Below are 27,652 nucleotides of genomic sequence, written 5' to 3' on the forward strand. Positions count from 1 at the left end.
CAAAGTGACTCCTCAGTCAGTGCCTCAAACCACTGATGCCTCAGGGTTTGGCTTTTCTATTTTCACACTCTGTGCTGCTTTAGTGTGTGGGGCTGGGTTCACATTCAGGGATGCTGAGCTCTGTGCACAGAGCAGGGAGACAAAACAATTCCTGCTCCAGCTGGGCACCAAGGACAAATGATCCCAATCTCAGCCCAGGAGCACAAACACCGTGGGCTGGAGAGAGAAAAACAAGCAGGGTGGCACTGCGGGGGCTAAAGCTGCAATGGGACAATGAACTGCAAGGTGCAAATGGAGCAGAAGTGATCCCAGGGACAGACCCCGTGCCCGGCCGTGCATTTTGGGGCCATTTTGGTTCATCTTGGGTGCAGCCCTGGCTGGGCTCTGGTGCTGCCCAAGGTGGATCCATGGAGGGGATCCTTGGAATAAATCCCTGCTTTATTCTGGAACTCTATCCAGCCTCTGCTCCAGGGCAGCCTGCACAAGGCATCACCAGCAGCGTCACACAGACTTAATTAATCACTTTATTAATCAGCCAAGCACTTCCAGGACCTTGGGGCACCACCCACCGGGATAAGATTCTTGTCTCACACAAAAGAGCCTCTGTAGTCCTGAGTGTCCATTAACTGCAGGGACCTCAGGCAGTGTTTGCTGAGTGGAGCTGAAGTTCACATGGCAGAGCTGTGGGGAAATCCATCCATCCATCCATCCATGCTCAGTGGGAATGCAGAGTCCCAGCAGCTTCTGGGGAGCTCTGGGCATCCCACAGACCAAGGAAATAAATCAATACATTCATCTTGGGAATATGAACCCTGCATGTGCAGGTACATGTGGATATTTTATCTGTAAGAGAAATGAAAACCTGTGCAGGAGCATGGCCATCACTGTTGGAATATACGCAGTTGGAATAGAACAATTCCTTCCATAATTCATATGAGTATTTAGGGATAGTGTAATAATTGATAATAATTAGCTGTAATAATTAATTTGTGCAGCAGCAAAAAAACCTGAAAATGTTGCAGGACTGCAAAGAAAAAAGGTGATTTTTGTGGAGTTCAGTTTGCTTTAATGCTTAACAGGAATGTCACACTCAGGGAAGGCAGCAGCAGCTGGTTCTGGGGAAGTTCAGCAGGTCCTGCAGGGGCCAGTTTAAAGAGCAGAACGCAGTAATCTACAGCATTTCCCACATTTCAGACCCCTAAATCGCCAGTTTTGCAGCCCTATCAGCCTCGGTGATAACCACAATTCACTACGGGGTGCACAGCTGTGCCGGTGGGCCCTCAGGGCCGGGCAGCGCTGGGAATTGCCGTAGGCATGTCCGGCTTTTATGGCAAAGCGCGGGAAGGCTCCGCTCAGGGCACTGCGGACCGGGCCCTCAGGGCGTGAGGGGAAACGGAGCCGCCGTCTCTGATTGGTCGAGCCGCGCAGGGGGCGTGGTCAGAGCGGGACCAATCCACCTCCCGCCGGCGGGGGGAGGTGAGGGCTCTCCCCGCGTAAATGGTACAGCCCGAACCCGAGCCCTTTGGCCGGGCCGTTACCAGCGCCCGCGCGCGCCCAGGAAGGACCCACAGCGGGCTGCCCGCCGCGCTGCCTGATGCGGCAGCGGCCTTGCGGGGCCGGTGGCGGCGTAGCTACGACTTCCAGCCGCCGCCGCTCTGTCCGCAGGCTCCCGGCAGACGCCCCGCCGCCGCTCGTCATGGCTTTTACCCGCCGGCCTGCCCCGGCGAGGCACGCTCGGTTTTCCGGCGTTCTCGCCGGGCGGCCGCCGGCGGGGCGGGGGGGTTGCGGCGCGAGGCGGGGCGCGCGCGGGGCGGGGGGGTCCTCGTCGGCGCGCGGAAAAAAACGCGCCAAGTTCGCTGACGGTGTCCCCGCGGTCTCCATGGCAACGGCGAGCGGGAGCGGGGCCGGCATGTAGCGGTGAGTGAGGGGGAGCGGCCGCACCGCGGCCTCGGGCCCCGCCGGCCGCGGGGAACATGCGGGGGGCGCGGGGGGGCGGCCCGAGCCCGGGGCGGGGGGCGGCGGGTCCGCGCTCGGCCCCCTCGGGGAGTAAATGGCGCCTGGTGTGCGCGTGTGTGTGTGTGTGCGCGCCAGGTGTGAGCGCCCCGGCCGCGCCCCGCAGGAACCATGCCCGGCGTCCTGCCCGGCGACAGCGCCAGGGCCAGCCCCTCCAAGAAGAACAGGCTGTCGCTGAAGCTCTTTCAGAAGAAGGAAGCGAAGCGAGTGCTGGATTTCATCGAGGCGCAGGAAAATGAGCCGAAGGGCGCGGAGTTCCGAGGCGCCGAGATGTGAGTGCCGCGCGGGAGAAGTTGTGAGGCGGCGCCGCGGGCTCGGGCTCGTCCATCCTTCATCCCTTCCCTCCATCCTGCCTTCCCTCCATCCATCCTGCCTTCCTGCCTTCCCCGCTCCTTTCACTTTCGTGTTCCCGCAGCAGTAACGCGCTGCAGCACGCGCTCCATGCCGTGAATTAACGAGCGCTTTAATTAAGTGAATTACCGTGCGCTTTCGTTAAATTAACGTCCGGCGGGCTCGGCACGCTGAGCCAGCTCACGGCTGGGACCGAGCCTGTGCTGGGAAAGCGGCTCTGCCGCACCCGGGATGTTCAGCTGGCACAAACTTCGGCATCGCGTGCTGAAGTTAGTTCTCGAAACCTATTTAGTCGCTGTAACCAACTTCTAATAACTCTTCTAAGAAAACAAGTTTTTTTTCTGCTGCAATTCGCTCATTGGATATTTTGGATTTTTTCTTTGGGTGTTTAGTTGGCACAAACTTTGGGATCGGTCGAAAAACTTATTTTGTTTCAATTTAATATAACTAGTTACTGTGTCACTGAACTATTTATATTAAAATTTAATTCTTTGCAAGGTGAGCTTTAATGGAAATATTTAGGATCTTTATTTGTGGAATTGGCTGTCATTCATTGGGGTTTTTCAGGCCCTGAGCCTGAAATCTATTTCATTGATGGTGAGGGGATTTAAGTGGGAAAAAGAAAATTATGGTGAGTTAGAAATAGTTGGAGACTTTCCTTTGTGCCATTACAGTGTATTAATCACTTCTATCAGTAATTAATTGTAATGATAATTACTGTATAGTGTGTCAGGTTTATTGGTTTCTTTATTTAGATTTTTTTTCTCTGGTTTTATGCTTTGACTTTGCATCCAGAAATGATGTGACTGGAGCAGGGGACAATGTAAAAATACATTCTAGGCACATTTTTTCTGCCTTATGATTGAAAAAAGAACATACAAAAGTATCTATATATGAAGTTTTTGTTCCATTAAATCAGTGTCCTGCTAGTTGACGTGTTGGAACTCAGAGCAGGTTTTCCTCCTGTGTGGTTTTGGGTGGGTTGCTGAGGAGTCAGAGTGAATTCAGACACTTTTGCAGGGTTTAGATCTGCATTTCTCAGTGCTGAATCCTGAGGTGGGGAGGGATGAAGGAGTGCTTTTTCCAGAGTGTCTCTTACCCCAATTCTCTGTTTCTCAGTGACCAGGTGGTTCCTGCAGCACAGCCCCCCTCCCTTGTCAGCTGTGAGAAAAAAGACAACATGCTGCCTTTTGTGGGCTTGAACAACCTGGGCAACACCTGCTACCTGAACAGTGTCCTGCAGGTGAGGCCACGGCCAGGGGGCTCCAAAAGGGACATTTGGCCCAGCACAAATGGGGAAATTGGTTTATTCTGGGTGCAGTGAAAAGGGCAGCTCATTACAGCAGGGAAATAAAGATGCTGCTGCAGGAAATGTGTGCCCTGTGGTTGTCCTGATTGGGAAATTCTTCAGTTTCCATACTCAGGGCTCCTCCCTGCTGTGACAAATCCTGCATCTTTGTGTGCCTGGGGAGGTGTGGGCTCTGTGGATTATAAATGTGCATTTATGTGTGGAATAACTTCTTATTCCAGTTATTCTCATGTTTTCAACTGTTGCTTTCAGGTATTATATTTTTGTCCTGGTTTTAAAACTGGAGTAAAACATTTATATAACATTATTTCAAAGAAGAGAGAATCTTCAAAGGATGAAGGAGAGCAAAAGGCAGAAAAGGTAACAAATCCCCACGTGTTCTTTGTTTGTAACCTTGCAAGCCAGGCTGTCCTGAATGCAGGGAAAATTGAAAAAAAAGAACTGGTTTCTGTTCTTAAGAAGCTTTTCAGCACTGTTTTCTGCACTGTTACTTCAGGTGAAGATGTATTTAAGTTGTTTTGAACTTTAGCACAAGTTTTGAAGTCTAACAGAAGAAATTTGAGGAAGATACCCAACCATGCTTCTGGCACAAAGATAATTATAAAACAGTGCTTGGTGCTGAGGGAGATGGGAGTTTGGGCAAGGATGGTTTGGGATTTTAAACCAGTGGTTCATTGGGCTTTTATGTTTGTTTCCTACTTGAAAAAAAACAAAATATTGTCTGAAATCCACCTGCCTCCCATAGCAGACAAAAAATTCAGCCAAATACAGAAAACCAAGGGAGTGGAGGAAAGAAAAATGTTAATTTGTGACCGATGTACCTGTTGCAAGTGTTGTTATTCCTTTTACATTGTCATTGCAGGGAGGCTGTAAAGAAGATCCCTTGGCAAGTTATGAACTCATCTGCAGTTTGCACTCCTTGATCCTTTCAGTTGAGCAGCTTCAAGCCAGTTTTCTGCTGAACCCAGAGAAATACACGGATGAATTGGCCACGCAGCCCCGGAGGCTGCTGAACACCCTCAGGTACAAATCCCCCAAATGCTGCCAGAATTCTGTCCTGGCATTTCCAGGCCATTGCACTCCCCAGCCTTAGAGGCTGGTGCAAGGTGGATGGCCTTAAATTTGGGGTGGCCTTGCAGGCAGCAAGATTTCTGTGCTTATTGTTGGCACCACGGCGTTGGAAATTTGAAAATAAATTGTAAGACTGTAATGCAGAAGGGGTTTTAAACAGTGCTTAGGTACAGAAGTGTTATTAAATTACAGAGAGGTTTGGGTTGGAAGGGACCTTAAAGCCATGGGCAGGGACACTTCCCACAATCCCAGGGTGCTCCAAGCCCTGTCCAGCCTGGCCTGGGACACTTCAGGGATGGGCAGGATCCCCTTGGAGCTGAGGAGCTCCACTCTGGGTGTGTGTAAATCCTTAAGGGAGAACCTTCCCCCAGCTCTGTGACAGGGGACACCTGATCCTCCATGGCTTCTAAATCCCTGGTTTCAGTCTCCAATCACATTCCCCAGTTAGCAGAGGACACCAAACCCTCATTTTTGCTCTTTTCTTTCACAGAGAGCTGAACCCCATGTACGAAGGGTACCTGCAGCACGATGCCCAGGAGGTGCTGCAGTGTATCCTGGGCAACATCCAGGAAACCTGCCAGCTGCTGAAGAAGGAAGAGCTGAACAAACTGCCTGTGGAAGAGCCTGCAGCTAAACTGGAGGAGAAACCCAGCCAAAACCCTGAGAGCAATGGTTGTGTGAGCCCTGCTGAGGAGGAGGATCCCAGCCCGGGCAGCCACGGCGGAGACGCGGCCAAGGAGAAGCTGCTCAAGGGAAACGGGAAAAGGAAAAGCGACGCCGAGGGCGGCAACGCTAAGAAAAAATCCAAAGTATCAAAAGAGCAAATTGCAGCAGAAGAGAATCAAAGACAAACCAGGTCCAAGAGGAAAGCCACGGGAGAAAAGATGGAAAACCAAACGGATGCCATCGCCAAGTGCTCCGGGGAGAGCGAGAGCGCCAAGCCCACGCAGAAAAAGTCGCGCCTTAGGTTAAACTGGTTAAAATCTTCCTGCAAACAGCCCAGTATTCTGTCCAAATTTTACAGTCTAGGAAAGTTAACTACAAACTTGGGATCCAAAGAGCCAGGGAAAGAATATGACTGTGAGTTCGAAGAGTCAGCTGTCAAGTGTGAAAATGGTGACAGTAAAGAAGAATATCATGAACCAGCGTCTCCTGTGGAAAGCCATCATGGAAAAGGAACTGAAAAAGAACCAAAAAGGGAAGGTTGGTGCACAAGTGGATGGGCTTAAAATTAGTAGGATTAAGAAAGTACGATGCGTGGGAAGTCAGCCTTCAAACTGCACAGCCTGCAGAGCTCTAAACACAAAATTAGATTTTTCAGGAATTGAAGATAATTTTTAGGAAAGAGAATTTATTTTTATAGGTGTTTGTAATTTTTTTTCTTTTAGAACTTGACCTGTTAGGCTTAGATATCGAGGCATTTCTCTTAACATTCTGTAATCGTTGTACAATATGTATAAAAAAGGCTGAATATTACCAGGTTTGTATTTACCACTAATTTTGTCATCCATAGAGAGAGCAAGTGGATTTGAGATGTAAAGGGAGTTCTGGCAGGAGCAAACAGAAGCAAACACCAGTAGCTATGGTTTTACACACAGTATCCTTTTTTTCCCTTAATCTTTCCATATTCACAACCTTCCCAAGAACGAGGAAGGACTCAGGATGTATTAAAGATCTAATCTATTTAGATCTAATAGATACCAATTAGAAATTCTAATTGGCTGGCAGGTCTGGGTTTTGTTGATGTCAATGAAACACAAGATACATGTTGAGGGAAGGGCCGCAGTATGAATCCAGTACTTAATAATTTGGAACTTTCCACCCACCATTTTTTTATAAAAAAATTGAAGGAATGAAGAGTCTTTTGAATTCTGCATTTTCTCTGCAGATTTGGCCAAAACTGGCCAGTAAATTTAGGAAGGAGGAGAGGACTGAGAATGAACAGAAACCAGGCAAACCCAGTGTGGTGCTCCTTGAGGAGCTCAGCAGTCCATGCTGAGGCATCAGAGCATTGATGACAATCAAATATTCCAGAATGTGACACTGTCACACTTAAAGCACAAAACAAGAACCCAATTTAGAACAGAAATTAAAGTTTGAGGCCCAAGAGACAGAGGGTCCTTATTTACTTACAAGCAGATGATACCATGCAAACTGCTCGTGATTTGTTCTGCTTTTGAATTCCTCTCTGAGCTCCCTAAAGGTGTAACAGTGATTTTTTTGTGAGGATAAGCAGGCTCTGAAGGGTCTCTGGAGTGAAGTGGCCCTTGCTCAGGGGTGTGCCATGTGCTCTCTGCAGGTACAGAGCTGGCTGTCTTCGAGCTGGTGGAGAAACTCTTCCAGGGCCAGTTAGTGCTGAGGACCCGGTGCTTGGAGTGCGAGTGCTTCACGGAAAGGAGGGAGGATTTTCAGGACATCAGTGTGCCAGTGCAAGAAGATGAGCTTTCTAAAACTGAAGAGAGTTCTGAAAGTAAGTAATTCCCTCAAAAAAAAAAAGGTTGTGAGGTGAGTTCCTGCCTCAGCCAGCCGTGGGGAAGGACAGTGCTGCAGTTGGGAAGGAGCACGGCTCCTGTTTGTGCTGGCTAAAATTAGAGGCTGTTATCTCCTGTCCTGATTAACTTTAGACTTTGGAAACATGGTGCTGATAATGTTGGCAGATCCAGATAATATTCAAATTGTTCCAGATCTTAACACATAGCTTGGACTGCCTACAATCTGTCACTTAGGCACCTGCTTTCCTACTTATGAGTAGGTATTTCCTTCGATTTGAGTCTTCTTTTTTCTTCCTGAATAAGAAATTTTGCTTTCTCTTTTTGCTTTTTCTTCTTTTATTTCTAAGAAAAATTTACATTTTTTCTTAGAAATAAACAAGAATCCAGCTTTTTTTTTCCTCAGTTACTCAAAAAAAATTTTAGTATTTTAGATTGTTATTTTAATAACAGTCGTATTGTGTTTGTAAATGTTAGTCATGTGGTCTCTTTCACAAATTTTATTGATCTATATGCAGTTTTTTAGCTATTTTCAAAAGGAAGCGTGCCAAAAACACATCTTGAAATTGAGGATTTTAAGGGAATTAATTTTAGTTGCCACTGACTTAATTTGGAGCAGCTTTTCCTGCTTTTGCTCCCCATTTTGCTGAAGGATTGAAAGGAAAATGTGTGGGGTGGTGTTCGTATGTGAAGTGATCCTGTCAGCAGTGTGAGGGTGGCAGGGGAGGCAAAATGCAAGAAGTGAGAGGGAACTTTCTGGTTATTTTGGGGATTTGCCTTAATAAGTGAAATTCTGGTCTCATCCAAGCTCTCCATTTCCAGACATGGCAACAAAATTGTGTGATCTGGAAGGAGCTTTGGGAAAATCCTAATTTTGAGTAACGACATCCATTAAGGGATGTTTTCATCCCTTCCTGAAATGCTCCAAAGATGGGAATATATCACATATTTCACACATACTGAGTGTTCTTTGCACTGTTGCAGGTTTGGAGTGGTCTGAACTTGGCGTATTTTGTTTTGTTGCTCTTCTGGCGGGATGAGTTGGAAATGTAAATATTGGCATATCCCTGAATGCAGCGATTTCTTTTCTAGTTTCTCCAGAGCCAAAAACAGAAATGAAGACTCTGAAATGGGCAATTTCCCAGTTTGCCTCAGTGGAGAGGATTGTGGGAGAGGACAAATATTTCTGTGAGAACTGCCACCACTACACGGAAGCGGAGCGCAGCCTCCTGTTCGATAAAATGCCCGAAGTGATCACGATTCACTTGAAGTGCTTTGCTGCCAGTGGCCTGGAGTGAGTATGCATTGCCTGTCCTACCAAACAGGGTCCTGCAGCAAGGGAGGTCCTGCCCCCAGAGCTGGAAATGCTTTGGAGTGTTTCCAAAAGATTCCCAGATTGGAATTAAATTGCTGGGATGAAGCCCCCAAAGCCATAAAGGCTTTGTGTTGTTCCAGGTAGTGGCACAAATTACTTCCAGAAAAATTGACTTTCAGGAGACTCCTTAACAAAAATTTTTAGCTCTACTCTTAGAACAGCCTTATATTTCTTAAAACTTTATTTACTTTAAATATCCCCCTATTTAAAGGGATAGTTAAGTTTTAAGTAAATAAACTCTGAGTTCAGAGGCAGCTTTAACTGCTTTACCAGAACAAGTAATGAGAACAAACCTGCATTTTATGGTCTGATGTTGTCTCTGCCTGAATGTGAGTATTAAAAAGATGAATGTTAGCAGGGGAAAAAAAATGTAATCAGGAGTTAACACACTTTAAAGAGCCAACAGCCGTTACCCCAAAATTGACCAATTCCTTTAAGCAGACTTTGGTCTCGACCTGAATGTAAACACTGAAATTTTTGGGGAAAAAATAATCAGGTAAACATTTTAAAGAGCTAATATTTAAAAAAAAAAATCAATTACTTTATAAACACAATAGTACCAGCATCATTGATATTCAATTACAGAGCAATCAGTTTGGTACTGTAATTGTAGCAATCCTTATATTTTGAAAGAAGTTGTGAGAGTGTTCCTTATCTTTTTTTTTTTTTTAATACTTAAGAATTTAGGGATTTTCTTTGGGATGAGAGGAAACAAAGAAAAATCCATCCCTGCAGCACTGTACAGGAATAACCAGGTTTCTGACAAAGCAGAAAGGAAATTTCCTCTGTCTCTGCACTATCTTTCCATACAAGTTCAGAATTCTAACATAAAAAATTGTCTTTTCATTGATCTCCACATATTTACTTAAATACTGATTTGTATATACTGACTTAGAGCTGCGCACTTAAAAATCATCACAGTTGAGTGAAAAACATGAAAATTATCCTCCATTTGCTCCTGTATTTCCTGTTTCCATGAGGAAGGAGCTGCAGTTAACCAGTCCTCTCCTGCCTCACTCACCTCTTCTGTCCTGGCCAGCTTCAGCTCCTTGCTCCAAAACACTCAGACCAATTTCCAGGTCAGAGTGAATCCAGTCTCTTGTGGTTTTCCTCATGTGTCCTCTCAGTCCTTCCATAAATTTTCTGCCAAGGGCTACCAGTCAGAAATTAAGAAGTCAGAGTGGAAAACCTGACAGAGAAACCTGTGATGAAGCTGAAACTCTTTAGAAGAGTTTCTTGATTTTTGGGTTGAATGTTTTCTCTTGGGCAAAACCCTGTCATTGCTAAAAAAGCAAACTTCTACTGGCTTTAAGCAAAAAAAAAAAAAATTAAGATAAGAATCTTCAGACAACTTTTAGCTCCCACAAAAATTTGGGAATCTGGTCTGCTCAGTTGTGCTCTACTGAGTTCTCTGGTGACTGAGTTGTAAATAAATGAGAAATGAAGGGTACTGTAAATATTTGCAGTTAATAGGGATTTTATTCATCTTTTCTAGATGCTGCTTTGCAAAGTGTTCTGTTTTAAAATAAAGCAGCCAGTGTGAAAATCTCCTTGCCTGGGGAGGAGTCATTCTCTTTGGCAAGTGTGTGTGTGGGGGAAAATGCCAGGCCATGTGTGAGCAGGCTGTGAAGCTGTTTAGGAGGAATTTGTTAACTGGTAACATGTAATTAAGCATTTCCACTATAGAAGTTTAACAATCTGTGAGAAAATCAGCTTTTTGTCTCATGAAATTCAGTGCAGTGGGTAAAATGTCACTAATTTGTGGTCTCCAAAGATGTGGCTGCAGAAATCAGGTTTGATGTGTTTGAAGTGCATCAGTCAGAGCAGGCAGAGTACTTGGCATGCAATTTTTCTGTCTTCAGATTCTTATCATTAAGAAGAACAAAAAGCTAATAGGAAAAGATTTCCTCTCTTATTTCCTCCTCTCCAAATCTTTCTGATGCTGGATTCATTGAGAAGAAAGGTAGAGCCTGCTTTTTCCTGTTTTCTGTGAATTTGATTGTCCCAGTGTGCTTGAGTGGAACTGGATTTGCAATCCAGGGTATCAGCCAGCAGTTCTGTGTTTCTTGATTCTCTTCTGAATATCTCTATTTCTGGCTGCTGCTAATAGGGATTTTCAGAAGATTTATTAGTTCTGATTCTGTGCTCTTCTGTGTTCCTTTTGGTGGAGTGAAATGTGATGGTGAGAGAGGTCTGCAGTGAGGTTTCACTGAACTGGAGTGACTGAGGATCTGTGTGTGTCACTGTGTTTATTTCTGTGTCTCAGGGTTCATGCTCTGAACAGGAGTGAAGCAGAACCAAAACTAAATCCAGGAAAACAATAATCATAGCTGCAGTTATGCCATGGCTGCAGTTTCCTTGGATTTAAGTTATTTTTTCCTATGGTAAGAGCAGTGAGCTCTTGGAAACCTCAGTTTTACAGGGCTTGTCTGTACTCCCCAGTATTTTTCCCTGCAACACCCTCACAGTTGAGTAAGACTTTGAGTCATCCCTGGAATTTATTAGGACATCACAGCCTATTGTTAAATAAAGGGGTTAATTGATCTGGGCTGATGCAATGTGCAAGTCATCAAGAGCACAATCATTCAAGGAGGCTGATGCACAGTGAAATCCCAACACTGACTTTCTCTTCAAACTCTGTACAAGATCCTTATAACGAAAGGATATTTTTTCCCCTCCTGGTAAATTTGTGTGCTGTGAACAAAATACTGAATATTTATGGAATACTAGAGGCTTTTCCAAAGTAAATTAGCCACAGAATTGTTTGAAAAATTAGAATAGCTAGTGAACAATCCCGATGAGCACCACTGGCACAGCTACAGTGCACTGAGGGGAGCTGAGGAAAATTAGTCACCATCTCTGAGTGATATTAAAGCTCCTTGAAAGTAAAATAAGTAATGCTTTATTTAGTAAATGACTCTTTCAGGAGGAGAAAAAAACAAACCCAACCCTGCTGTTGAAAAGGTTTTTGGTTTGTTTTGAACAGGATGGTGAGAGAGAGAAGGGGGTGTTTGTGCAGAAATAAGAGCAGGAGTGGTAACAATCAGCTGAACCTGTATCATCATTATCTTTAGCTGATACTTTAGAAAAATGGGATCTCAGAAATAGTTAAAATTTACAGTTTCTGGGCTGTAAGATTTAACATTAGTCATAAAAATGCCTTTCCTGACCTGGGATGCTGGTGCTGGGCCGGGGCAGCAGGGAGCAGTTCCCACCATCCATATCCTTGAGGAGCAAGGCTATGGCTGCAGCTCTGGGCCCCTGCAGTGGTGTTTGGGAGGTGCTGTGGCAGCAGGTGACAGCCCCGTGTCCTCGGCAGGTTTGACTGCTACGGGGGCCTGTCCAAGATCAACACGCCGCTGCTGACGCCGCTGCGGCTGTCGCTGGAGGAGTGGAGCACGCGGCCCACCAACGACACCTACGGGCTCTTCGCCGTGGTCATGCACAGCGGCATCACCATCAGCAGCGGCCACTACACGGCCTCGGTGAAGGTGACGGACCTGCAGAGCCTGGAGCTGGACAGGGGCACCTTCCTCCCCGAGCCGGCCTACGCCGCGCTCAAGCCGGAGCCGCTGACCGAGGAGGAGGCGCGCGCCGTGGCCGAGGACTACGACGACGGCGAGGTCTCCTTCAGGCTCAAGGTGCTGGGCAAGAAGAACGTGGAGGCCGTGGGGCTGCTGGGGGGGCAGAAGAGCAAGGCTGACTGTGAGCTGTGTGCCAGCAAACAGCCCAACCCCGAGAAGCCGCCGAGCGTGGCGCCCGAGCCGCGCGCCGAGCCCCGCGCCCAGCAGGGCCAGCCCCCGGCGCTGGCGGCCAACGGACTGGAGAACAAAGCTCTGGAGAACAAAGCTCTGGAGAACAAAGCTCTCTACGTGCTCCAGAGCCTCAAGGAGTACGAGGGCAAGTGGCTGCTCTTCGATGACTCCGAAGTGAAGGTCACAGAGGAAAAGGACTTCCTGAATTCTCTTTCTCCGACGTCGTCATCCACATCGACTCCTTACCTACTGTTTTATAAGAAAATTGTAGAGTGATGCTGTACTTGGACTGTAAATATTTGGGATTTGCATACACCTCTGGCTCTGATTTGCATCCAAACTACCTGGAAGCAATGGCTGTTTGTTTTTTGAAGCTACTGATTCTTCATCTTTCTGGTCTTTTTTTTCCTTCGGTGTCCAGTGGCTCGATTTGAATTAACAAAACATGACACAGGACTTTACTCACACCGTAACTTTTCTGCTGGAAAATAGTGCTCTGACCTTTTAGAAATACCAGTTTGTATAGATTCTAAACGATGCCTACAGCACCCAGTAGTGGTTTTAATGCAGCTCTAGGTCTCAGACATGCCTGTTGTATTATTAGCTTTTTTTTTCCTTTTTTCTCTTTTTTTTTTCTGGTTTTTTTTTCCTTTTTTTCCCCCTATTTTTGTTTGGTTTTTGGTTGTTTTTTTTTAAATAAAAGTTATTTGTATTCATACCCTGGAGTAAATGTATATTAACTAGCAAATTTCATCAGAAGTTGTGTATTTTTGTAACTTGGGAAGTAACATTTCATATTTAGTCTTTGGGTAATGGACGTGGTTTATTCTCCTGCTCCCGTTTTTTCCTGCTCCTTGCAACTTGAAGCACAAGGAAAAGTCTGGGAACCTTGTCCAGAGCATTGGAGGGAACTGAATTCATGCAAGTGTTTGGTCTAATTTGCATCTTGGTGCATAGGTGTTAATGAGCAAAGTGTAAATAGGTGTGATTAATACTTCAAACCAAGGGCAGAGTGTAGTGTAATTAAAATAATTTTGTACTTTGAAGAGTGAAGCCCTCAAATCTGCATCTGTTTGGGGTGGTTGGGAGCTTAGTGGTGACCTTCTAACTGAAGTTAATTTGTACCTGGAGCTCACTGAGACTGGGGGGAAAGGAGAGCATTTGGCTTTGATGCTTTGTTAAGAATGTACATATGAAATAAAAAAGTTATGATCCGCATCTGAGACAAGCAGAGCAGCCTGTTGTGTTTGGAGAGGGGAAAGCAGAAAGGGAAAGGGCTTTGGGAACAGTTACAAAAGGCTGGGAAGTTATCTTAAAGAATTAAAGTGCTTCTAGAATACATTCTGTGGTTTTAGCTGGTTCTTGGACAGTACCTCCTAATTTGAAGGTACTTTCTGACTACAGTTGTGAGGTTAAGGGGAAACATTGCAAAACATAAATATTTGCACTAAATACTAGAGGTGAAAATCCCAAACTGTCTGTCAGAGACTTGAAGGTGACTCCTATACACTGGTCATTAAGATCTTAACAAATCTGACTCAAAAAAAGGGGGATTGTTCAGTCTGTCCCAGGATGGATGGAATGACATCAAGTGTCACTGCAAAGCCCTGGATATATTTCACCTTTTTCCACTACAAATTAATTTACTTACAGGAAGACCCCTAAAAACCTCTGCCTAGTTAATTCTGCAATACTTAATTTTTACTGTCTTTTATTATAATGTTGTATAAACATGGAGGTAACTCAGGAAAAATCTCTTTTAGTGCATTTTCCATGTTAGGTTTGACCTCTGATTGTTGTACAGGCCTTGATTTTGCAGCATTAAAAATCTGCAATGACAAAATACACCTTCCCTTTTCCAAAGCATTGCACCATAATAATAAATAATTTCAGAGTCTAAACCAAGAAAAAGCTACATTACAAAAATATCAGTAATCTTACCTTGCAAGGGCAGCCCAATCCCATTAGAGAATGCAATTTTTTAGGCTTTGCTGAATTTCAGCCTGCAAATGAAAGTTTATTTTTCCACACCTGGTGCAAGACTTGATCTTTTTCACTCAACTGCAGCATCAGGAATGTTGCAAGGAAACAAAATAACCATTATTTACACCAAAATAGGATGTCAGGAAGACCCAGCTGCCTTCCATCATCCAGCACAGCCTGGGAGGAGATTCTTTGTGGCAGCTGAAGAGAAAACAGCCTCAGCTGGAAGATGCTGAATGCAAACCCCTCCTCTGGCACAGGGAGAGGGACTGGGGGTGGATTTTTGGGATGTTCATTCAAGCACCACTTGCCACCCCCTGAACTTGTTGCTTGTAACTCCTGTCCTGGAGCAGGACTGCTGTAAATTAAAGTTTCATCCTTTGATGGCTCCTGGGATTTGTCTGCACTGTGTAAATATTTTTAATGCCTCTTCCTGTAAATCTCTTCCGAAGCCCTTCCCTCCTTCCTTCATATTTTCCATTCTGAGATTCCCTGACTCCTGGAGCACCTCCAGGGCCTTGTCAGCACCCCTGGGCTTTGCAAGAGCCTTGGAATATCCATGGAAAGTTTGGAATTTTCCTTCTGCAGGGAACGCCATGCAGGTGTGACACAACAAATTCAGGATTATTCCGTTCAGGGAACCTTGCAGGGCCTGGCACACAAAGCACCCCCCTGTGCAGCTGCTGGGATACCAGAGCATGGGAGAAGTCTCCAATAACCTAAAAATTAATTATCAAAAAAGGAAAAAAAGACTCTCCCCACCCTAAACTCCAGTGCTGCTGCAGAAGGGGACACTTCATGTATAAACTCATTTTTCCTTCTATTTATATATATATATATATATAAAGAGTATGTTTATACTCTATATATATATATATATATATATATATATATAAAATTCAGGTTTTGTGTGTATATCTGGTTTTTATGCATATTTAGGTATTTATGGACAGAGAATAAATGTGTTTAATCACACACCACCTCTTCCAGGGGAATTTGTCCACCACAGAGAGGAAAACTATTAAGGACAAGATTTAGGAGTTGTGGACTCAGCTCCAAATCTGATGTTTCCTCAAAGTGCAGTGTTAGACCCCAAAGTATCTGCTGTAAAACATAAACAGCAATGCAAAGAATGCTTTGTACCCTTTTAAACTATGATACCATTTTAGGTTTTTTTGCCCTAAATAAGGCTCTAATTAAAAAATTACATAAAATGAGTTCAGTTGCATGGACACTGCTCCTCCCAGGGGTGAGGAGATGCTGGCACCTCCCAGCTGGTGGAGATGCCCATGACCACACACAAGTGAAGCTGAAACCTCCCCTGCTGGACTGAAGGGGGTGAGGGGGTACCAAGCTGTGCCTCCATCTGCTGCTGGCTACAGGTGGAATTATTGTTTTGGGTTTTTTTTGCAGCAAAAGAACAGGGATAATCAACAATCAGCACTCTGTTAATTAATGTTACCATGACTTACCTTGCTCTGAACCTTTTCCCCAAGGATGCTGAGCCCTGAAGTCCAATGCACAGGGAATTAAAGTGTAAACATTCACATATTTAATAGTACCATCAAAATAACCATCAGCATCATCACTACATTAAAAACTTCCAAAATGCATTTGCGTATGGTCCTAATATAAATTAAATATAGGAACTAAAAGTAAAATAAATTTAACATTAGGTAATGCTATAAATAAAGGTAAATGCGTTTAGTGTACCTTTGAGTCATAAAAATGCCTTAAAAAACAGGGAAGTTTACAGCTCATCACCAATACTCTGGATACCACTGCCATGATGGTTGTTTTTTCTGTTCAAACATTGAGAAGTCTACATTTGACATTTCAGAATGATTTTTTGGCCACTGAACACTTTGATGGAGGAAGAGGTGTGTGGGATGTCCAGGATGAAGTCCAAGTTTTATTTCACAATAAAACTTCTTTGATTCCCAGCGCTGATAACAAGGCTCTTTTTCTTTTCAAAACCTTAATTTTTTTAAGTGCTTTTTTTTTTATTTTGGTTTTTAACTCGTTTAGATTTCCATTTTGCGAAGGCTCATCCTGCTGAAGGAGTCTCTGAGGGAGAGAAAATACAATGATGAGCTCAGATTTTCCATGGTGAAATAAGAAGCCTCACCAGATGAATGACTCTGAATTGATTTCCAGTATTTCCTAGAGCTGGTTACAACAAAAATTAAATCCACTGGCATTAAAACTCGTTGCTTTTCCAAGGGTTTGGTGTTTGTATCATCCAGAGCACTGACAGAAAGTTTAATTCCTGTGTACACACAGAAGCAGCACAAACACCTGCACAACTGAAACCTTATTTAAATCCTTCAAACACATCCCCAGAGTGGAATTTGCCAGGAATACTTGGAGTTGGACTCTGATCCTTGTGGGATCCTTCCAACTCAGGATATTCTATGTTTTTCAGGGTATTTCATGTCATACCTGTATTAGGCTGATTATCTGATCAGACAATAATTACCACACCAAGAGCATTTGTAGGGTGCCTGGCTGGGTGGGGAGGGAAGCTCTGGTGTTCCCACCATGCCAGCCAGGAAAATTTGCCAGGGAACGGCTGGGACACAGCTGGGGAGAGCTGCAGCATCCCAAAGCTGGGCAGGGAGGGAAGGAACCTTGGGAAGCATCCCAAAGCTGGGCAGGGAGGGAAGGGACCTTCCTGCAGCACTCCCAGCCAGAAACCCCTGAGTTCAGCTGCAGGAACATCCAGCCTTGCCCTGCTGCCAGGGAACTCCACAGAAATCCCAGATTCCTGCTGGGAACCTCTCCTGGCCCTGTTCTGGGAGCCACAGCCTGGCTGGAAAGTGGCTGTACCCCAAATCCCCCTGCTCATCCATGAGCTGCACATGGAGGTTTTGGTCACCCCAAACCTGGAATTGTTCCAGACCAGGTTGGAGCAGCCTGCTCTGGCAGGGGTGGGACTGGATGGTGTTTAAGATCTTTCCAACCCAAACCCTTCTGTGATCCTGTGATTCCCATTGGGATTTTTATGTCCTGTCTCACACAAACCCAATCTCCAGCTTCCTGGTCTTCCAGCAACAATTTCCCCCCCACTGGAGCACCTGATCCCATTTTTCATTGGGAATAAAGTCCTGCCATGCTGAGGGTGGTTTTGCATCTAAAAGGAATGGGATGCAGGATGGAAACAAACAAAAAACCGACTGTCCTAGCTGAGGAACAAAAGGAGTATTGCAAACACCACCTACCACAGCTGCTGGGAAGGGAATGTGCTCTCAGGAGGGACAGAAGGGAGCAGGGACGGGCTCAGCCAGGAGAGCCAGGACAAATGGATGGCACAGGATCCAGGGAAGCTCAGAGCCCTCAGTTTCACACCCTGTGCCCCGAGAGGAACCCAAATATGCACCTGTGGCACGTGACAGGCAGCACTGCCTTGTAGAGCTGTGGGATCTTCCTGTTGATCAGGGGCTGCAGGGCCTCCTTGAGGCGGTGGTAGTTGCGCTCCAGCTCGCGCTGATATTCCTTCTGGTCCGGCCCGATCAGGCTCTTGTTCTTCCTCAGGGCATCCTCACACCTGCAACACAAACCCTCTGAGAGAGGGCTGGGCACGCGGACACAGCCCCTGGCTGCAGGTTTGTCCATCCAACAGCACAAACACAGCCACTCTGTCCCTCTGGGATCACAGGGAATACCCTTTGTCCTGTCTTTTGGTCATCAGGGCTCAGCTGAACCACCTGGTGTCCAGGGGACAAGGAGAGGGTGTCACATCTCCCATTTCCAGAGTGACAACTTCTTTATTGTCATTTACCCTCCAGTTACATTTATCCTCTCTGAAAAGAAATGAAAAGCTAATTTCCACAGAGCCACTTCCAGTCCCAGAGGATTTAAAGATGGATAGAATCAGGGGAGATTAACAAATAGCAGCCTGGGATGTTCATCAAGAACTCTTCCGCTTGCAAAGATGTAATTTAAATAAAGGGTAGGAAAACAACTGTATCAGTAAATCCATTTATTTCACAAGGGAAAGCTATACTTCCACTGGATCTATTTGCTCACAGCTTTTTCATTTCAATTATTTTGGTGGTTTTAAAAATCTCTTGGTGCTGTAAAAGATGCTGCACTTTGCATGACTCAAGGAAAGTAGAGCAGCCAGCACATTTCTCTAGGGAATTGTGCCAGCAGCCCTCCACTCTACTTGGAGAAATTCACTTCAGAAGGAAATTTCATCTCCTGGCCAGTGCAGCAGTTCCACCTGACCCTGCCAGGCTGGGAGCTCTGGCCTGTTGTGATTTTTCTGGGACATTTCACAGCTGAGCTGGGATCAATTCCTCCCTGATCAATTCCTCCCTGCTGAACAGCAAGGCCACGAAGCCAGGGAGCAGCAGCACCACCAGGGAAGGGCTGGCAGGAGAGGAAGGAGCTGCACATGGAAGCTGGGAGGTGGAGGGACAGCAGGACAGCCCTGGGTCACTGCAGTGCCCTGCTGGGGTGGCAGCAGCAGCCTCTGCACCTGGCAGTGCCCTGGGGACCCTTTCCTTACCTTTTGGTGAAGTCCTTGAAGCAGAGGCGGAGTTTGTTGTGGTGTCTGAAGAGCTTTGGATCGTTGGGGATTTCAGACAAGAAAACTTGTGCAACTTCTAATGGTCCCTTTAGGAGAGAAGGGGCACAGTGAGCTTCTGGGAACTGTCTGTCACATCCAATCACTGGAGAAAGTTCAGCCACATAGAAAACATCCCCAAAACACAACATTTCCTTACACAAAGCATCCTGAAGAGCTGCAGCTGGGAAATCTGGTGTACATCACCAACCTCAGTGACAACTGAGTCGCCTTTAGGCCTTGCTTTGTTTTATTTAAAACTCTGCTTTTGGAAAACAGTGTGAGAAACTGCACAGATTCTCCATTTGTTTTCCTTTATAAGGAGTCCTGACAAAGTTTGCTCAACTCACAACTGAGGCAAAGTTTAAACAACGCAGATGGAAGCCAGGGAGTGTTTGCCAGCACCACAAACTCAACCCAGCCCTCAGAACTCCAGCTGACTTTTTTCCAGCTTGTGCACTGTGCTTTCCTTCAGCTTTTCCTCAGTTTTTCTCCACTGCTTTCCATTTTGTTGAGAATCCACAGCAGGACACAATCCTGCAGAGCCTGGCTAACAAAGGGAAAGTTTAGGGAAGAGGAGCAAGCAGAAACATCTGCAAGTGCCAGGGAGGAGCAGTAACTGAGGGACGGATGTTTCTTCCCAGTTTTCACATTTTCAAGACTCTTACTCAAACAGCAAAATCCCTGGGAACAGCTGGCCTAGCCCTACCCTAAGTGACCCTAAACACATCCCACAGACTGCACAAATTCCAGGGGATTGAGAGACAAGGGCTGTGCACTGCAGAGCCCAGCTGGGACAGTGATGCTCACCTGATTCACTGTGGTACCTACTGATCCCTGCAGCACCATCTGCAGCATCTTGGGGTCTGCAGGGTCCTGGTGGGTGGCAAAAGCCAATTCCTGGGTTTTCTTCTGCATGTCCTCGATGGCGACCTCGATGGGGGTCAAAATGATCTAAGCAAAGAGCCAGAAGAGGATTTTTGTTATGGCTGAGCTTGGCAGCCAGGCACAGACCTTCAGCAACACCCAGGTCAGTGGGATGGTGTTGGAAGCCTGCTTACTGAGAATTTCAGACTTTCTGTGCTGACAGACACTAACCCCCAAGAGAACATTACATTTGACCTAAAACCATAAAAAAAGGTTCCAAAATTAAATAATAAAACTAAGATTATAAATATATAATTCAGATCATAAATATATAATTTAAAGTATATAATATAATATAATATAATATCTTAGAATTTAAAAATTTAAAATACAATAATATATGAAACTATATAAAAATTTTGTTATATATATAAATAATATATATAAAACAAAAACTAATCCTTCTTCACTTTCTTCATAAATTTAAATATTATATAATTAAATAAAAAATTCACATTACAAACCACAAATAAATAATTATTAACTTAAAAACTATTTAAATGTCATTTTTAATTAAACAATTTATCCTTAAAAACTATTAAAAAATCAAACTCCATTTTTAATTTATTAAAATACTATAAAACTCATCATTTATAAAACTAAGACCAGGCTGCTCCAACACCAACCCAGCCCAGCCTGCAGAGCTCTCCAAGCACCCCTCCTTGTACCAGGTGTGGAGGTGGTGGGGCAGACACATCCCTCAATCAGTCTGGGCTTACTTTGGGTTGAATGGCAACAGGGAGAAGCCCCTGGGAACTCCAAAGCTGTCACGAACATATTTCATGAAATTTTTTTCTGTTAAGATCTTTTCTCCTGAGAAGCTGAGAAGCTTCAGCTTCTCCATGTTTTGCTGCTTTAGAATGTGATTTAAAAAATTGTTTACCCAGCATGTGAAATTGTTTTTTACTTGATGACCAATGACAGCCACCTGTGTTGAAGCTGTAAGCAGTACAAGCGCAAGATTTTATTATCATTCCATTCCTTTGCTACTCTTCTGATGAAATCTTTTCTTCTATTCTTTTTAGGATATAATTTTCTTTTAATATAATATATATGATAAAATAATAAATCAACCTTCTGAAATGTAAGAGTCAAGATTCTCATCCTGGGACCCCTGTGAACACCACTATTACAGCGACCTGATGAGGTCTCCAGGGTGAGAGAAGGATGAGAATCTTGTTTGATGATCAGAAGGCTGGATTTATTGATATATGATATATAATACATTATAACTATACTAAAAAGAATAAGGAGAGAAGTTGCAGAGGCTGCTAAGCTAAGAATAGAATAGAAAAGAATCTAAAAACAAGAGAGTTCTGTGTCACTGTGTTCCAGAGAGCTTGCCCTGTGATTGGCCCTTAATTGTACTCATGGAACATGAGCCAATCACAGGTGCATCCTATTGCATTGCACAGCAGCTGATAATCATTGTTTACATTCTCTTTCTGGGGCCTCAGCTTCCCAGAAGATGAACAAGTCCCAAAGAAAGAATTTCTATGAAAAAATGTCTGCGACACACCACCACATGTGGTGACCCCGAGTGAGGAAATTCCCGCACTGAGCTGGAATGGAGCTGAAGGAGCCTCCTGCACCACCAGGCCCCATTCCCCCCATCCCCAGGCTCACCTCCTCCTTGTGGATGACGTTGATCCTGGTTTTGATGTAGGGGAAGGCGTGGGAGGTGGTGAGGATGGTCTTGCGCTTGAACTGCTCGTGCAGGTCGCCGTGGGCGCGCCCGTCCAGCGTGAAGGGCGTGCAGTACATGAAGCGCCGCAGGTTGTAGTTCTTGTCAAAGTAGGTGATCCTGTCCTTCATCTCGTACGTGTCGAAGTAGGGCTCCACGTAGGTGATCTGGATGTAGGCCTGCAGCAGGGAATGTGCTCCTCAGCTGGAGCTGTGTCCTCCCAACACCACTGCACAAACTGGGGCTGGGCTTTGCCTTCAGAAATCCCGCTCACACCGGAGGGACTGAGGTGCTGCCACTGGTTTGTGGGCTGGGTAAAGCACAGCTCGCTGTCCTTCCCTTCTCATGCCTTTCACATCATGGAATCACGCAATGTCTTGTGTGGGAGGGAGCTTAAAGTCCATCCAGCCCACCCCTAGCACAGGCAGCGACACCTTCCTCTAAACCAGGGGGCTCCAACCTGCTCCAACACTGCCAGGGATCCACAAGCAGGGACACCTTCCCCTAAACCAGGTGGCTCCAACCTGGCCTTGGACACTTCCAGGGATCCAGGGGCAGCCACAGTTTCTCTGGGTGTCCACCACCTCACAATGAATTTCTCCCCAGTACCCAATCTAAACCCTTCCTTGCAGGTCATGCCCTGCCCTGTTTCCCAGGCCTGCTCCTGCTCTTTCTGCTGCTCTTAAAGGACGTGGCACAAAGGTGACAAAATGCTGCAGGGAATGGCCCAGCCCCTCCTGCCTTGCACCCAGCAGAGCAAGGCCAGCACAGCCTCTGTCCTTTCACCTCCTCCCTTCCCACCCACCACTACCAGGCCAGGGAAGGGAATGGCCAATCCTGCATCCCTTGCTGGAATTATTTTCCCAAACTCTCGTCCCAAGCAGCCACAAGATGCTCAGTACATGGATTTTGTTGCCTACATAGTAAAATTCAGGGCAGAATTTGCCCCACTCCACCCGGAGTATCTCTACACCTGCACTTGTGCCCTTACCTTGTTGGGATCAAGTTTACATTTGTCCACAGGGTTTGAGTCCTTGATCACTTCCAGCACATCTTCCCCAAACCGTTCTCCATAAAACCCCTACAACCAAGGAGAAAGGAAAAAAACATCAAATGCAGCCCTGGTGGGGGCTGGGGGGCAAAGGCACGTTCAGGGCATGTGAAGCTCCACATGCCTTTGGCAGAATGTGATCTGCTGAACCCAGGAGAATTCCAACAGTCACATTCCAGGGCAATGGGAAGAAACAAGCCCTGGAAAGCAGGAGAGCCTTCCAACAGCGCCTGGTTCTGAACAAGGCATTTGGGTTTGTTTTGTGTCTGTGTGCAACTAAAACAGGTCAGTTTGGGATCCACTGGTGTTGGAAACAGAATGTCTGAATTTCAGTTATTTATTTTAATCAACATTTAAATTAACTGTTTTAATCATAACCTATATAGGTATACAAATTATAAATACTGTGATATTCCTAAATTACTCTTAGCCAGCATTTAGCAACATTGTCATAACCTACTTTTGTGGGAGCACAGCCTGGAAAAATTAATGGAGCTTTAAGTTTTGTTCAACCAACTCTGCTGTGCTTCAATGAACAAAGGCTGGGGGAGAGAGATGGACTGTTGAGGTTGGACATCGGGAATGCAGAACTTATGGACCACAAGGACACCTTGGAGAAACCAGAAGACAAAGAAGAGACGAACAAAGACTCAGTCTATGCCTTGGGAAGACCCTGCTGGAGGAGAAAGATAATGGGAACACCACAAATTTTCAGGGAGAGCCTCTGATCAGGGAATTGCTGCTGGTGGCACCAGCAGGAGGGCAGGGGACACCAGCCCCAGCTCTCAGACACCCAAACTGCTTTTCTGAGGGGCTGTTCCTGTGCAATAACTGATGGGAAGTCAAACTTCCAGTGGGACCCTCTCACCTCCAGCCGATGGGAGATTTCAGCCAGCTTGGTTATTGCAGGCTCCTTGTAAACAAACTCTTGCTCATCCAGGTCTCCAAACTTGGTGCCATAAAAACCAACTCGGAAGTAGGTGCCAAACATCCTCTTTCCATCCTAGGGATGGAGAAACAAGAGGTTATTTCAGGGTGGAGACATCCACACCCCCAAGCACAGCTGCAGGCAGGCTCCTGAATTTATGCAAAAAATGAAAAGAAATTCAAAAACAAGGGAAAAAATTAGAAAGAAAGAAGAGAAAGAAAAATAAACACACCTGGAACTCAGCATGGATGCATTTAGCAGCAAACACCACAATGGAATTATAAACTAACATGGAATTCTATGGATCAGTTACGACCATTGGCCCAACCCTGCAATGACTTCTCCCAGCCCAGGAGGAGCCTGGAGGTGCCAGCATGGAATTATGGAATGGTTTGGGTTGGGAGGGACCTCAGAGCCCATCCAGTGCCACCCCTGCCATGGGCAGGGACACCTCCCACTGTCCCAGGTGCTCCAAGCCCTGTCCAGCCTGGCCTGGGACACTTCCAGGGATTCACAGCTGCTCTGGGAACTGGAGACTCACCACCGTCACAGGGATCAATTCCTTACCAACATCACACCTAAATCTACTCTCTTTCAGCTTAAGAAGCATCAGATCTCTGAGAGGCAGCCAAAGGCAAATAAATCCCTTTGCTGGGATCATTATCTGAGGCTCTCCAAAGCCTGCGCAGGGTCAGACACCCCTGGAATCACCCAGCATGGATTCCCCCCAAATCCACCCTCCAGGAATTGCAGGGTTGGGCCCAAGTCAATGTCCAGTTCACTCACACACACACACAGTGCTCTTGAACCAGCATTCCAGCTGGGAGTGTTACACTCTCTAGGAACTGCCTAGGAGAGAGGGCCAAAGTCACTCCTGGTGAAAGCAGATGCAATCCTGTGCCGTGTACCTGCTTCCAGGGGAGCCAGTGGTGAATTTGGCCCCGAAACGCAACAAAAGGAGAGAAACAAGAAAGATTTTTTGCTGGAAAGGCAACGGAGAAAATCTGATTAAAAAAGAGAGAGAGAGAGAAGAAAAATGCTTTAAAAATTAAACACACCTTGCTTGTGTTAAAGAACTCACGCTGCATGCACAAACCAGGGGTGCCTTTCAGCAAGAAACTCCAAAATGTTCACCTTTACTCTCGTGACAAATGTGATGCAGTTAAGGACACTCAGGGTCCCTGAGCTGGGTTAGGGTTTGGTTTCAAACAGCCCTTACAGGTGTCCTGGCTGCCAGGTTTTATTTTAGTACTTTGCTATGGCAAAACTGATCTCTTGTGGTGATAGTGAACACGATCTACGGAAGGCAAAGAGGATAAATAAGCCAAACTAAAATAAAAAACCCTTCAGGCAAACTCCAGTCTGCAAAAATCACTGGCGTGGCCACTGCCTTCTCCTGGCTGGAGGAAACTCTGGAGCACCCCCCTGGAGGTGCCTGAGGGCCAAAAACTTCCACTTCAAAGCAACACCTGGTTGTGCCCAGGCTCCCTGGACCCTGCTCTAGAGCCTGTCCCTCTGGGAATCCTGCTGCAGAGAGGGGCTCTTCTCCAGCCCCACTGGAAGCCCAGGGCTCTCAGCACACCCAGGAGCCCTCCCAGGGTGGGAACTCGAGCTGCAGAGCTGCTGCTGTTTCACTGGAGGTTGCATTTCCCTGGACTCCCTGCCTTTGTGCAGTGCCCTCTGGATCCATGCAGGACTGAGCTACTGAACCTTTTCAAAGCCACAGTTTTGGGTAACATCATCCACACTAAAATCCCTCAATATTCAGCATTTCCAGCTTCCACCTCACTGTCACAGACAGGAGGCTCTGACTCCAGGGCTCCTTTCTCAAAGTCCTTCCCAAGGAGCACCTGGGGCAAGGTGGGGTTGGAACCTGATCTCTTTAAGGTCCTTTCCAACCCAAACCATTCCATGACTCTGCCTGGGGGGAGCTGCCACATGGATCAGCTCCCCAGAGCCAAAGTTTGTGGGATCCTGCCCCAGCCCTGGCACTGGGTGGTTGAGGACACACTGATTTCTAATTAATCACCTGGCCAGGGGTTTCCAGGGTGGGAAGCATTTGCAGAACCAGATTTCTACAAGTGAGTTTTTGCCATGGACACCTGCCCAGGCAGCTCCTTGTTACAGGCAGGGTAAAAATGATAAGGGAGGAAGAGAATGCTGCCTGTTGGTCAGCATAAATCCCTGAGCAGTCCTGCTGGCATTTACTAAATGCATAAAATCAGAGTTTTGGGGAGCCCAGGAGTGGCAGAGGTCCAGGGAAGCCTGGTGAGATTCCCTGTCCCTGTGTGAGGACAGCTCCCAGCTCATCCCCGTGCTGCTCTGGCTCTCCCTGGTCAATCCAGATGCTGGATCCCAGTTAGAGGGACCCCAGAGACAGCAGTGAGGAGCCCCTGATGTTGGGGCTGGGAATCTGTGCCTGGAGACAAGGGAATGGAGCAAATCCCTTTGGGGGAACCCTTCCAGACCACTCCAGGCCTGCCAGGGACATTCAGGAGCTGCCACCTCCCTGGGATCAGCTCCATGCCTGGCACTGGGGACAGGGGATGGCTCTGCACTGGCATCTCAAACTCAGCCAACACCAAACCACTTCCCAGCCACTGCAGGGAAAACTGAACAAATCGTTAAATGCTCTGTGGTCTTGTTTCTGGCAAGAGCTAAAAATGCAGATATGAGGGAGGAATTATTAAAAGCATCATATCTCCTATTATTTTATCAAAAAATAATAGGATTTTGGGAGAAGAAGAGAATGAAGGTGAACACTGAATAGCCATCACACAACTGGCAGAGCAGGTAACAGCCACCATGACTTATGAAGGTTCATGATTTGTTATTATGCATGGTAAATACCTTTCCAAATTGCTGGGAATAAAGTTTTGGGGTTATCTCTTGCACGCACACAAAAAGCTTTGCCAACAAGATTTGGGGGGAAATAAAACATAAATCAGATGCAAGAGGGATCATTACTTCTTCCTCCAGGACAGCAGCAGCTGCCTGAAGGGTGCAGGAGCAAAGCAACTCCTTCAAAATGCAGAACCCAACCCATCTTTACCAAACCCAGCACTGTTATTTTCCTGCTCAATTTTAACCCAAGGTCCTTTGCAGTGTTGCCAACTACTCCAAGTCTTCCTTTATTGATTTTCTGGGAAAGAATCAGCTCCTGGAGCCCTGTTATCCACTGGCAACCTCCCCATGCACAGCTTTAAAAGAGTTTTACATTCTTGCGGCACAGCATGAAATGATTTTTTATTAATTTTCCTAATTGGAAATAAAACAAATAGAATTAATTCAACATTTATTCTATGAATAAACACACAAAGCCCACCAGCTGGTGTGTTTAAGGAGAGCTCAGGAGTGCTCTGGTGCCAGACCCAGGACACAGCAATGCTTGTAGTTGGCAACACCACATTCCTTGTGCCATGAGGGGGGTGCTGCTGTTGGCATAGCTCTTTGCTAAAATGAAATTGGGGGTTCCACAGTGTAAAACAAAAAAAAAAACCAAACCAAAAACAAACAGGGGAGGTGGGGGAAAAGGGGCAGAGAAAGGGAAAAAAAATTCCACAAGTAGGAACTTACCACAACAGACAATAGTAAGAGTGGGGAGGAGGGTCAGCAACCAGGGCGATAGAGGAGAAAACAGAAAGTATTTAATTAGGGAAATTCCATAAAACAAACAAGCAGCAAATTGGCAGCAAATAAATTTTAAATTAAAAAAAAAAAAGGGGGGGGGCAAGCATCCATTAAAATATTTAAAATAAGGGGAGGGGAAAAAAGGGCAAAACATGCAACAAACCTGAAAGCTACAAAGCACAAAGGTCAGAAAAAGTGTGGCAATGAAGGAGCACGATGACAGACGAGAGCTGAACCCACGGTGTCTTTTACCATGCAGTAAAACATGACCAAGTGGTGTTAGAATCATAACCAATGGCAGGAGTCTCTCCAGGGGTCGATTTAGGGGCAGAATAATAAAACAGATGCTCACAGGCCTTGTTGAACACATTTACATAATTTCCACACCTAGCACAGGTTCTCTGCTGGGCTGTGTCTGCCTGGACCTTCCATGGGGACAAGGGGATGATTTCCAGGGCCAGCCCTGAAGTGTCAGGGTTTATTTTAAGCTGCTCAATTTCCATTTTTTGCCAGGCT

The 27,652-nt window shown here is 45.9% G+C and overlaps 2 protein-coding genes across 13 annotated transcripts in view; one reads left to right on the forward strand and one right to left on the reverse strand.

Annotated features, from left to right (window-relative positions):
- Positions 1–1,808: 1,808 nt before the first annotated feature.
- USP1 (ubiquitin specific peptidase 1) lies at positions 1,809–14,735 on the forward strand. Of its 2 annotated transcripts, none has more exons than XM_054285914.1 (9): positions 1,809–1,917; positions 2,092–2,285; positions 3,484–3,607; positions 3,926–4,033; positions 4,536–4,696; positions 5,235–5,947; positions 7,044–7,214; positions 8,326–8,527; positions 11,928–14,735. In XM_054285914.1, exons 2-9 carry the CDS (start codon positions 2,125–2,127, stop codon positions 12,637–12,639), a joined length of 2,352 nt encoding a protein of 783 aa, XP_054141889.1. In that variant the 5' UTR covers positions 1,809–1,917; positions 2,092–2,124; the 3' UTR covers positions 12,640–14,735. The 2 variants fall into 2 exon arrangements, with proteins under 2 accessions (XP_054141889.1, XP_054141890.1); XM_054285915.1 differs by having other exon boundaries at positions 2,120–2,285.
- A 1,140-nt stretch (positions 14,736–15,875) lies between these two features.
- Positions 15,876–27,652, reverse strand: part of DOCK7 (dedicator of cytokinesis 7) — a 99,880-nt gene continuing 88,103 nt past the window's right edge. For 7 of the 11 annotated variants that reach the window (XM_054286367.1, XM_054286369.1, XM_054286366.1 and 4 more), the window contains 7 exons: positions 23,447–23,572; positions 22,519–22,608; positions 21,470–21,706; positions 19,727–19,870; positions 18,860–18,966; positions 17,726–17,893; positions 15,876–16,413 (listed from right to left, as the gene is read on the reverse strand). In XM_054286367.1, coding sequence (XP_054142342.1) covers positions 16,371–16,413; positions 17,726–17,893; positions 18,860–18,966; positions 19,727–19,870; positions 21,470–21,706; positions 22,519–22,608; positions 23,447–23,572 — 915 coding nt within the window. In that variant the 3' untranslated portion in view covers positions 15,876–16,370. Of the gene's footprint in view, positions 16,414–17,725; positions 17,894–18,859; positions 18,967–19,726; positions 19,871–21,469; positions 21,707–22,518; positions 22,609–23,446; positions 23,582–25,770; positions 27,078–27,652 lie in introns of those variants that run through there. The other 4 variants (XM_054286365.1, XM_054286362.1, XM_054286359.1 and 1 more) reach the window with 2 other exon arrangements.

This window comes from Melozone crissalis, unplaced genomic scaffold, assembly GCF_028551555.1.
Source record: "Melozone crissalis strain CALT ecotype California unplaced genomic scaffold, PUWL_Pcris_2 ptg000045l_1, whole genome shotgun sequence".
Classification (NCBI taxonomy): Eukaryota; Metazoa; Chordata; class Aves; order Passeriformes; family Passerellidae; genus Melozone; species Melozone crissalis.

Coding starts and splice junctions, on each gene's coding strand:
- USP1 (XM_054285914.1), top strand. CDS start 2,125: ATGCCCGGCGTCCTGCCCGGCGACAGCGCCAGGGCCAGCCCCTCCAAG. Junction 2,286..3,483: donor GAGTTCCGAGGCGCCGAGAT/GTGAGTGCCGCG, acceptor TCTGTTTCTCAG/TGACCAGGTGGTTCCTGCAG. Junction 4,034..4,535: donor GAGAGCAAAAGGCAGAAAAG/GTAACAAATCCC, acceptor TTGTCATTGCAG/GGAGGCTGTAAAGAAGATCC.